The 12,894-nt window shown below is 30.3% G+C and overlaps 1 protein-coding gene and 1 long non-coding RNA gene across 2 annotated transcripts; both read right to left on the bottom strand.

The window, feature by feature from the left end:
* Positions 1 to 1,941: 1,941 nt before the first annotated feature.
* On the bottom strand, positions 1,942 to 5,472 carry LOC131616431 (uncharacterized). Its single transcript, XR_009288096.1, has 4 exons — positions 5,251 to 5,472; positions 4,997 to 5,085; positions 4,712 to 4,799; positions 1,942 to 2,987 (listed from the first exon to the last, which is right to left on the bottom strand). It is a non-coding gene; the product is annotated as an uncharacterized LOC131616431 (long non-coding RNA).
* Positions 5,473 to 6,611: 1,139 nt separating this feature from the next.
* LOC131616428 (germin-like protein 8-14) lies at positions 6,612 to 7,471 on the bottom strand. Its single transcript, XM_058887758.1, has one exon. It carries the CDS (start codon positions 7,421 to 7,423, stop codon positions 6,791 to 6,793), a length of 633 nt encoding a protein of 210 aa, XP_058743741.1. The 5' UTR covers positions 7,424 to 7,471; the 3' UTR covers positions 6,612 to 6,790.
* Between the last annotated feature and the right edge of the window lie 5,423 nt (positions 7,472 to 12,894).

The following is a 12,894-nucleotide window of genomic DNA, read 5'->3' as shown; positions in this document are numbered from 1 at the left end:
GTAAAGTGATTATCATTTATCGGACTTAGGTTCGAGACCCCATTGTTACATATTTTATAAATTTTGTTTTAGACTCAAAATTATTTAATATTTTTAAAAATCTTGAGATTTATGTCATTAATGCATATTGGCCTAGTGGTAAAAGACTTGAGTTCGATTCCTTATAATAAACAATTTTGGCTTTTTGGATATTATAAAATCAAAATTGTTTAAAAATGAAATTAAAATTATTAAATCAGAATTGTTTAAAAATGAATTTAAAAATAAAAATTAATTTAGTATTTAAAATAAAATCAACGTGGCAGTCTAGTCACGGTTTAAAAGTAGCAAAAAAACTGGTTTGAAAAAAATATTAATAGAAGGATTAATATGGTCCGGTTAAAATTTGTAAGGGATTAAATCAAATGGGTCTTCACTCTTATTTTATTTATTTGTTAATTTTAATCTCATCATAACATTTTATATTATATTTTTGGTTTATATGTGAAAACATGGTAAATTCTAATTTTTTTTAAAGATGGGAGTTGAACCCACTACCTTGTGATTACAAGGATAGCACCCATCGACTGAGCTAATAACTCACTTATGTTATTCTAACGAATTTAAGGATTCTTATAGTATAAATTACTGTAATTTAATTTAATTAAAATTTAATATGTAATAAACTTAATATTTAATTACTGTAATTTAATTTGATTAAACTTTATTATTTAATAAATTTATTATTTAATTACTGTAATTTAATTAAAATTTATTATTTAATAAACTTTATTACGGTAGCTTAATATTTATTAAACTAAATATTTAATAAACTTAATATTTAATTACTGTAATTTAATTTAATTAAAATATCTTATTTAATAAACCTTATTACTGTAACTTAATATTTATTAAACTAAATATTTAATAAACTTACTATTTAATTACTGTAATTTAATTTGATTAAAATGTATTATTTAATAAATTAAAAATTAAAATAGTTTAAATTTAAATTTAATAAACCTAAATACTTAAAAAATTAATTAGAGTTTATAATATATATTAGAGTTTATAATATTAATATTTCAATATTAATTTTATTAACTATATACTATAAAAATGGTCAATACGTTAATTATAGTTAAATAATTTGATTAATAATATATTAATATGTTAATTTATAAATTAACTATAAATATTAATACGTTAATTATAGATAAGTAATTTTTATAGTATATAATAATACATTGATTATTAAATATAAATATTAATAGTATCAAATTATTTAATAATATTAATACTGAAATATTATTAACTATATATTATACTATAACAATAACTAAATGTATTTATGTAACAACTAGAAACATCTAGTGTAGTGGAAAGGTAACAGCAAAAGTATAGTTCTAATATGCTCCCTCAAGTTGGGTTGTGTAAGCTACAAAGGTCTAACTTGGTCATAATTGTGGAAAAGGTTGGAGAATGCAGTGGCTTTGTGAAAGCATCAGCTAACTGGGCTGAAGAAGAAATGGGAAGCAAGTGTATTAAGTTGGAGGTGATCTTTTCGTGAACCACATGACAATCTAACTCAACGTGCTTGCTTCTTTCGTGAAACGCAAATTTTCCATCACAATACATAGTCTCATGTCTCGATGAGATGTTTTGGAAAAGTGGTCATAATGACCACAGTAGTGAATGGACAGTCGCGTCGAAGACTATAAAAAAATATTCGTTTCTCCATATGGTCGAAAAAGACTTTTTTGGGGGACAATTTATTAGCTACAAATTCGACACTCACTAAGGAAGAGATGCCAAGAGAGTAAAAGAAAATATTTTGTAGAAGAAACTGACTTCGACAGAGCATTTGGATGCTTTGGACAAGAAATAAGCGAAGAATTGGCCATGATGGCAAGCTCATGTTCTATTTGAGACTTAAAAGATTTGAATCTATTTGACTTGGAGTCCGACACAGAAACATTCGAAATTGGCCAGAAACTGTATTTTGGCCTTATCCGTTCATTATAAAGGACGTGTGGAGACTTGTAAGAGACGAAGTGCATGCAGACATAAACGTGCCATCTTCTGAACAGATGACCATTATAGTTGAATTAGTATAAATAGGGGTCTTAGTATTAAGTTTTCTGTGTGTTCAACATTGTAGTGTACTCAAATTACTCAAAGTATCTAAGCGTGTTGAGAAACGAGTATATGAGAAATGTACGTTTGAAACACCATTTTCATTTATAAAGAAATTTATTCGCATTCAAAGCACTACAAAAAAACTCATGTTTGCCAGGTGCAAACCACCCCGCAAAGACAAATATCACCCTGCAACGTAACACTTGCGAGGTGACACTCTCACCTTGCAAAAACGTTAGTCGTAACTTTTTGCAAGGGGATTAGCACCCCGCAACTTTGCCAGGTGATTTTCACCCCGCAACGTTTCCAGATAAAAAGCACCCCGCAAACACGCTTTCCAAGACTTGCAGACAACTTCATTCCATGTGCACAGTTAGTTCAGAGCAGGGTACAGTTGTATGTTAAGTGACTTGCGGGGTGAGTTTCACCTAGCAATATTTGAATATTCAAAAACTTTCCAGGTGAATTTCACGTGGCAAATATTTTGAGATACCATGTAACTTTCACAACGCAAATAGCAACATATATAATAAAAACAATATAATTATATTATTCTAAATATTAAAGAAAATCTGATTTTAAAGATAAATTTTTATCTCCGTGTAGAATTTGCAATTTTTCTGAATTAGAGTTTTAACTACATCCATTGATAAATACATTTTCGGGTCTTATTAATATTATTGAAATAGTAAAAGAAAACATATTTTAAGAGGACTAGAGAAATACTTACAGAACAAAATAAATACAACTCACTATCAACAAAAAGGGAGGTTATAGTAGACAGAATGATAGCTACCCCAGAAGAGAGACGATCACCAAATGTTGCCCAACAAGTGCAGCAAGAGTGGCTATAGCAACAAAGTAAAGAGCTGCAAGAATAATCAAACATTGAATATTAAAAATGGTCAAAACTAGTTAAACTACAGGACATACTAAACCAGTCTACTAAATTCTAAACCAATCAACAATACATACTAAACCAATGAACAACCACTGCTAATTTCTAAACCAGTCTACTACAGGACATATTTCAAAGCAAGTTAAAATAGTTACACCAACACTGTTTTTGGATTATTTTTTATAAGTTTTTCAAAAGCTAAATAGTTACATACTAAACCAATGCATAACATTTTTCAAAAGCTTAACTTCTTATAAAAAGCTAACATTTTTCATAGAAAAATCATGCTCCAAACAAAACAAGAAGCAACCATAACAAAATGAAATAACTACTTCTCTTGTCTTATGTTTGGACTAATAGATTGGCTTCCCTCAAGCTAAGAAGGTTTTCTTATCCAAAGTTCATCAATATATAAAAGACAGCCTTTTAGAAGCCAAATATGCATGTGCCTTTATACTTAACATATTTGGAACCAACTCAGATGAGTTTGCAGAGGTAATATTTTGATTGGTTTAATGCCTTTTCAGTTGAAAATTTCCTAATTTTTACATCAATTGTATCATTATTGATGAATTGTGTTTTGATAATGTAGGATAAGCAGAACTTAACTGATATTATTCACAAATATCACCAAGAAAGGGCAGGACAACTTTCAGGGAAATCAGATGCAAATTCCTTGACCACTTACCCTGAATACATTCTTCCTTACCTAGTTCATGCACTTGCTAACCTATCTTGCCCCAATATTGATGAATGCAAAGATACTGAAGCATACAATACTATATATAGGTATTATTTTATATTTTTACTTATATAGGACATCTCTTTAAGTGGAAGGAGTGTTTTTGTAGTAATACATTTAATGCCTTATCCATGTTTGTATGTACATTTTGAAGATATAGCCAACCACTTGCTGATTTTTTCACATAATTGTTTGACTTTTTGTTCCTGAATCCAGTTTATGGAAGCTTATGTAGAGTCTTAGTTTAGAATAATTGATAACTTAGAATTCCAAAAAATATGTGCAGTAACTAAAGGTCTTTTCTTATCCTGTAGACTGGTTTAACTTCTTATCAAAAGGTAACATTTTTCAATAGTTGCATACTAAACCAATGCATAACATTTTCAAAAGCTTAACTTCTTATCAAAAGCTAACATTTTTCACAAAAAAAATCATGCTCCAAACCAAACAAGAAGCAACCATAACAAGTGAATGAAATAAAACAGCTACTTAACAACTTCTGTAACACTAGAGCACAACCTGAGAATTCGAACAAACGAATCCATACAAAATTTAGCAGTACAATTGATTAACCAAATTTGGTTCATAAATTTACTAATTCTTTTAAACAACTAACAGTTTTAACAATTACCACTAACAATTTAAACTAACTATTTATGAACATCATGGTTTAATACGAACGGCAAATACGAACAGTTTAGACTAACTAATGGTTTTAAACAACTAATAACTCTAACTATTACCACTTATAGTTCTGCACTACAAGAATTATATATGAACGGAAAATACGAACGACAAATATAGCCAGTTCAGCACTACAAGAATTATATATGAACGACAAATACAAACGGTAATTCTATGTCAAAAGAGCTGACATTTGTAAACCATTTCAGAAACTATGCATAAGAGAAAGTCAAAGCTACAGATTCAATTCAAGTTCTACAGATTCATACCAAGCCAAAACACTTCAAGGCCAATGTCAATTCATTGTATCAGTTCAACTCGAGCTATCTTATTTTGCATCCATCCGAGAGAAAAGACCTGCAATCACACATCAAAACCAAACCACATATCAGCCCCAAACTCACACATTCAAACTGCACAAAATAATACATACACATTCAGTTTAAAAAATCCAAACATTCAAGAGGCAAAAACAATGCATATTCAAGCTTTTATTAACACTAACAGTAGCCCAATTGGATTTAAAATTGATGAAATCAAAATGAAAAAAATACCTAAACTCCACCGTCGCCGGAGACAGAAAGAGTATTAATAGAAACTTTAAAGCTTATATGATTGTTAGCTAGTAACACCACGTCCAACACTGCAAAGGCATAAACCCAAAATCTCAAACTCAAATTGCAGAAACGATGGAAGAGAAATATCAAACGCACGAAATGAAGTTCACTAGAAAGGAACAAACAATTGCACAACCACTGTATGAGAAACCCCAAATGTCAAAATCCTAGAAAGGAACAAACAATTTTACCTTGGGAGAAGGCTTGAAACGAACGATTACAAATTGCGAAAGGCTTAGAAGGAACGAACGATAAAGCTTATACGATTGCAAATTGTTGGGTTAACGATTCTGTGAATTTTTTGTTTTTTCTTCAGTGAATAAGCAAGTGTGGGAGGCAAAGTGGAAAGTAGAGAGAATGAGGACGTGGGGGAGATGGAGATGAAAAGGAAATATTAAAGAAACTTTGTGAGGTGTGAAATATCCAGCAAATTTTATTGTCATTGGCACTTGCGGCGTTTTTCTCACCCTGTAACTTTTGTGTCTGACACATGTCCCTACCACTCTATACATTATTAATTGCCAGATTTACTTTTCTCTAAAATTTTTAAAAAATTCTTGCGAAGTAGTCCTCACACCGCAACGTAAAAGGGCATTGAGACTTGCGGGGTGATTTGCACTACGCAACTTTTGTGTCTGTAAAATTAACAAAAGATCACCTGCCACTTCTCAGTAAGTGTAATATTTATTTTTTCAATAAATTTTTTAAAACATCGTTGCAGGGTGTTTAACACCCTACAACTTTATTTTCCAAAATTTCAAACTTCCCTCCCTCCTTTACGAGATGGAAATATATATATATATATATATATATATATATATATATATATATATATATATATATATATAAAAGAAATTTGGGTTGCGACGTGGTATGCATCCTGCAACTACAATATTTTGTGAGGTGCATTTCACCTGCCAAATTCACCCGGCTAATCAACAATTTTCTTATAGTGAAGTCCTTTAAATTTTCTTTACATTTTCCGGTCGAACCCTTTACTTTTCTGTCAAATTTATATTCCTTTGTCTTTTTTATCTTTACAAACAAGCCTTTTACATTTATGCATTGTCTTTTAAGATTATCAAACGCATTAGTATTCAAAAAGTTCATCACAACACATACAAAATTATATACATATGTCATAGAATCAATCTAGCCGATCCTGCAAATAATCGAAATATCGATTTCGGAGGACTAGCGGTTATTTATTAAAATGAAGAGTAAACAACATGAAAAGTCCGAAATAATGTGTTGTGGAACTATATACTGAAGAAGCCAGATATTTTTGTTAAAACAATAAGGAGGAAGTCAGAAATAAAATAGATTGTATTTGGTTTGTAATTTCGCTTTTTTGTCGGTTTTATGCCGGTCTTGTGTAACAAGGTTGGAGAACCCTTAGTTCTCCCGTTAATATATTTCTTGCTTACAAAAAAAAAATAGCTTGCATTGGTAACACCAACACTTACCAAGCTGATAGCAATTGGTATACAGAAAATTGTAATGGTTGTTTTCTATTTATTCTTTAGGCCTTGAAGGGTCTTTGTTTGCACATAATAGTTTTTTGATAAAGTTAATACATTGAGATTGTATAATATAATAAGAACCATGCATACATCCTCTTACATAATTAAAATGAAAATTTCATAAAAACGAAACACACATAACTTTTATTTCATACATAATTAACTTAAATTAAAACAAACATAAAACTAGAATCATAAGCTAGCAATTCTAGCCACTGCCGCCAAGCTGAGCCTTAAGCTTCATAATTTGTGAAGGATCAAGGAGAGTAGTCTTTTGAATTATTGGAGTTGGTAACTTATTTCTAAATAATAAATCAACAAGTAAATGAATGCTTGGATTTGAGCTACCATAAACAGCATAAACAATAGCTTTTTTGGGACCAGTATTAAGTTGATAATGCAATAGTCCTGTTGGAAAAACGAAAACATCACCAACTTTAAGATTTTTCTCATAAACTTTTGTAGGTGTTATAAATCCAGCAGTAATTTGACCTTGAGCAACGATTATTAATTCAGATGAATCAGGATGAGTATGCATTGCAACTATTCCGTTTATCTCGAAATCTAATCTTGCTGCAGAGATTCCGAGTCCATTGAGACCCGGTATTTCCTTGACAAATGCAGTGGTGAATCCAATATTAAAAATGTTTTTTGAGTCTCCAACTACAAGAGTAGAGGACGCAAAATCATCAGCTGTTACATTTGTTTCTGACTTGCATGGATAGCCTGAAGGGGTTTTAGGAAACATAAAGTTGGCTACACAGAAATCATTAGTGTATGTAGCATGGGAGGTATATGAGAGAAGATAAAAAAAGAGAAGAATAATGTGAATCATTTTCATCTTAAAATGGATGTGTGATAATAGAATAAAGTTGGTTTACTAAAGGGTAAGTATTATATAGTGGACATTTTCATCTTAATTTTGTTAGAAAGTGGAGATGGAAGATCTATATTATAGAGTCAATTTACCTCACAAAAGGGTAAGCAGTATATAGTGGACCAAACAAGGTGGTGGTCCTCCTAAAACTCCCTCTCACCTGGACTTTAATTTCCTGCTCTAAGGAGGGATGTAGCTGTAAGTTTAAGGAGGGATGTAGCTGGAAGTTTAACACTCCAACATTCAAGGTAGTGAGGTTAGAATGGTGTAACCTACAAGATAGAGTTTTAATCGTACCTTATTGTTTTTGATCAATTCCACGGTGTTGAGTTTGTCGAAAGTAATTGCTTGTGTCGAAGCAGGTTGTTCGACAGAGACAAGGGAGTGTCACTACAAAAAAAGTTCTTCCTAGCTACGTGTTTTAGTGACGTGATTATCATGTGGCTAAAGAAAAACTGTTGTGAAGTGATAATCACGTCACTACTATTTTTAAACATAAAATAATAGAAATAACGTTATATATCTTGGATGTCAGAATAATATAAAAGAAAAAAATGTTTGTGAAGTGAATAACACGTCGCTACATAAAATTTAAAAACAAAAATTAAAAAGGCGCTTTGTTCAGAGAGAGGGAATTTTGAATTTAAAAAAAAAAGTTGTGAAGTGATAAACATGTCGCAACATTTTATAGGGAATATATACTCAGACTGACTTGCGTGGTGCAGACAAAGAAATAAATTTTTTTGACCGTTGGCTTTTGTTGTGACGTGAAAAACACGTGGGACAGTTGTGACGTGTATTTCACGTCGCTGACTGGTTCAACTTTTCACGCGTTTCTGACTTTGCAGTGAGAGAATCTTTTTTTTTTTTACCGTTGGCGTGTGTTGCGACATGAATAACACGTGGCAATGTTGCGACGTGAAATTCACGTCGCTGATTGAAAAATACATATATTGTTTATTATTTTAATTAAAATTGAATTATAAATAATAAACTATAAAAATGAAATATATTTTGTTAATTGAAAAATACATCTTTTAAAACAATATATATATATATATATATATATATATATATATATATATATATATATATATATATATATATATATATATGAGGAGGGATATATTTACTCTAAGAGTAAGTTATCAACACTTACTCCACATCTTAACCATTAATTTTTCTCAATCTAATGGTTAAAATTAATAAGTAATTAAATATGGAGAGAGAAAACTAATACTCATTAATTTTAACCATTAGATCGAAAAGAATTAATGGTCAAGATGGGGAGTAAGTGTTGATAACTTACTCTTAGAGTAAATATATCCCTCATATATATATATATATATATATATATATATATATATATATATATATATATATATATATATATATATATATATATATATATATATATATATATATATATATTAAAAGTAGAACATAATATATATATGTATATTTAAAATAAAATAAAAATATTATATGTTATTCCTAAAAAAATAGTTTGTTGGTTAAGAATAAAACAATGTGATGTTGATTTTAAAAAGATAACTTTATATGTTTATTGTATTTTGTCTTTACATGTGGCATGCGAGAAGTTGTGGCGTGAAAATCATGTGGCATGTGAATTTGCGGCGTGAAAATCACGTGGCTATTTTTCATATATTATTTAAGTCAATTTAATTTTATTTAAATTATATTTAACTTTATTTTTTTTGTATGGGAGAGCCGCTTCATCCAGATGTGGATTTTTATCTTTGGAGTGAAGTCATTGGCGGCAAGGGGCCTAACGGGTGTTTTTTTTATGGTGGAAATCTGGCAGGCACCTTGAGATCAGATGATAGAACTCTATATAAAATAGTTATTGACGGGGAAGGAGGTTCACGTCCCGTAACTTTGACATCGAAACAGCAAGAAACCGTAAGAAAATTGGCGATAAATGAGGCGAGACGCGATGCGGCGGAACGTGAAGCGGCTTTGAAGGCCCAAATGGAGGCAATGTAGAGTGAGCATCAGCGGCAAATGGAGGTCATGGCGAAGAGAGAAGCAGATATAGAGGCCCAAATGCGGAAATTTATGCAATCATTTGGTGGAAACCGAAATGTGGGTGGTCATGCGCCGACTGATCAGGAGGACTGAAATGATGATGAGTTTCCCGACCCGGACTGATTGTTGATTTAATTTAATTTTTATTTTGTTGTTACTTTTAATTTTGAATTTGTCTAAAATATTAATTAATTTATAATTCTATTTAGTAATATTTGGTGTATAACTTTAGTTTATTAATTTATATATTTTAGAATATTTAGCCTATTAATTTAATTTATAAATTTTAATATATTTAGTTTATTAATTTAATTTATTAATTTGAATATATTTAGTTTATAAATTTAATATATATATATATATATATATATATATATATATATATTAAATTGTTTTAAATTTCAAAAAAAAACATTAGTGACGTGATTTAGATGTCACTAAATAGTGACATGGAAATCACGTCGCAACTTTTGAATACGCATTTCAAGATGTGCTTTTAATTTGGTTTTTTTTTTAAAAAAAAATTTAGTGACGTGATTTTCATTTGTCACTGATTAGTGACATGAAAATCACGTCGCAAATTAAGATTCTCTTTTTGCCCGAATCCTGCAACGCTTGCTCTGACTCAAGCTGCATAAATATATGGTCCAGATTTAGCGACGTGATTTTCACTTCACTAATTAGTGAAGTGAAAATCACGTCACTACTTAGTTGCCACCTTGTCTCCTGCGGCGTGAATGATCATGTCGCAAATTATGTTTTGTGAAGTGTTTTTTCTATTTGTGGCGTGAATTTCACGTCACTAATAAGCTTTTTTTGTAGTGTGTCGAAAAGATTTGATTTTGTTTAGAAGTGTGGAAACAATTTGTTACACATAAATTTGTTTTAGATTTAGATAGATTTAATTTAGATTTAAAATATATTAGATTTGATTTAGTTCCAAAATAGGTATTTTGGGCTTTGGCTTAGGGAGAAAGCTAACCTAAATCTATAAATAGGGAGTAACCCTCATTATTTTGTAATCAAGTCAATAACTTGTATTCACAGAAGTTGCAGTTGCAAGTGAATAACAAAATTTCCACAGATTGTGGGCAGAGAGAAAGTCTGCAGAAAATACTTTCTTCTTCTCTTTTAATTTTCGCAAACCCTAATCCTTCTTTTGTTCTTATTTTCTTCATTGTCATCTTTAACGATAAGGAATTACTCAAAGATTTGAGAGTCTAATTCTAACATCTGGTATCTAGAGCTCTGGTTAATCGATTCAAGGCAAGAATAATGGTGATGACAATGAATCATCTGAATGGGAATTTTTCAGCAACACTTCCAATTCTGAAAGGAGATAACTATGAGAATTGGTGCAAGCAGATGAAAGTTGTATTCTGTTGTCAAGATCTTTGGGATCTTGTAAAAGAAGGGATAGAACCGCTTGCAGAAGGTGCGAAGGAGGAACAAAAGGCTGCACATAAAGAATTGAAGAAGAAAGATTATAAAGCTCTCTTTATAATCCTTCAATGTCCGAGTCCAGATAATTTTGAAAAGGTTAGTGATATAGAATCTTCAAAAGAAGCTTCGGAGATTATTGAAAAATCTTTTGGAGGTGCAAAAAAGGTAAAAGAGGTGAGGTTACAAACTCACAAGAGAACATATGAATTGCTTCAACTGGAAGATAGCGAAAGCATAACTGATTTCTTCACTAGGGTTACGAAACTAGTAAATCAAATCAAAATATGTGGAGAAGTATTAACAACAAGGGTTGTTGTCTCAAAGATCTTGAGGTTGTTGTCCCCTAAGTTCGACCACATAGTTGTAGCCATAGAGGAATCAAAAGATTTGTCGAAATTGACAAAAGCAAAGCTTCAAGGGACGCTTGAATTCTCATGAACAAAGAATGGCTGAAAGAGCTGCAGGCAAGTCGAAGAGTGATGTGGCTTTGCAGTCTCAGTCAGCAAAAGAAAAGAAAGGCAAAGGAAGTTGAACTGGAATAAAGATAGAGGTGTCTAATGTAACGCCCGGAAAAATAATTATTTTCTTAATTTAGTCATTTGTGATGTTTATTGAAATTTTCACGTTTTGGGACGATTTAGTCGGTATTAGTTCGGGATAGCGGATTGATATTTAATAAAAAAAATTAATATTTTTAGTATTAGAAATATTAATGAGTTAATATTTAGCGTTTTGGGAATTTTTCGAGTAACTAAGATTTGACCGGAAATATGAGACATTGAGTTATTAGAGGATGTTAACAGTATTTATTTTATTATGTATTTAATTAATTTGGTGTTTTAATTATTTATTTAATTAATTGGCGTGTTAATTGATATATATATATATATATATATATATATATATATATATATATATATATATATATATATATATATATATATATATATATATATATATATATATATATATATATATATTAATTAACTTGGTGTGTATATTTGTGTCTATTTAATTATTGGTGATATTTGATTTAGTAACTAAAATGGAAATAATAAATAGTATATATTTTATTGGGCTTAATTATTGATGTTAGGAGTAAATAGGGGGTGTTATAATTAGGCCCATATGGTGTAGTTGGTAAGGGTTAAGGAGAGAGGTACCACATTTTCTCTTCATTTTTCTTTTTCAATTTTCGGATAGAGAGAAAAGAGAAGAGAAAAAGAAGAAAAAGGGAAAAGAGAAAGGGGAAGAACAAGAACAAGCTAGGGTTGAAGAAATTGAAGAGGCAAGGGGGAGAATCCCTATTATTATGGGTTGGTATAAATTGGTCTTTGGGTAGATTAATGTGTTAGGGTTTATTAATTAAATCCATGAAATTGCTATGCTGAAATATCGTTGTATATTGAGTTCGTTATTGCTGGAAAAGTTTGATAATTCATCATGAATATTGTGAAATGGTGGCTCTCCATTTTCGTTCTTTACTGTATTAAGTAGAATCTTCATTTTCATGGTTAACTCTTATTCTTACTAGATGCAAGTGAATTTAGAAATGAAATGAATTTCTTATGCCTAAAGGAATTTCATTTGCCACTATGAGTTCTTCCTTACGTGTCCTCATTTCTATGGATGAATAACTTGTTGCAATTATATACCACAATCCTAATCTCTAAAAATGATAGTGTATATATATTTATGGCTTATAGTTAGTATAGAAAAAATCCTCATATCAGTGTTATACAGAAGAGTTTAGTACACACTCACCATTTGGAGGCTTATATTCAGGATATTGGTAGACTAATGATAATGCCCTGTTTTTCTCTCAGTTTACTGTAGTAGAAAATGTGTAGCATTTAGAGAGAGAATTAATGGATAAAGGAACATTAATTGAGTGATAGATTAATAGTGGAATTAATGGAAAAGAGTTAATTGATTTAAATATA

This window comes from Vicia villosa, linkage group LG7 (assembly GCF_029867415.1).
Source record: "Vicia villosa cultivar HV-30 ecotype Madison, WI linkage group LG7, Vvil1.0, whole genome shotgun sequence".
NCBI lineage: Eukaryota > Viridiplantae > Streptophyta > Magnoliopsida > Fabales > Fabaceae > Vicia > Vicia villosa.
The sequence above is the reverse complement of the archived record's forward strand: the minus strand, read 5'-3'. Positions and strand labels throughout refer to the sequence as shown.

What these genes read in the sequence shown, in the direction of transcription:
- LOC131616428 (XM_058887758.1), bottom strand. Translation starts at nt 7,423, where the DNA reads ATGAAAATGATTCACATTATTCTTCTCTTTTTTTATCTTCTCTCATAT.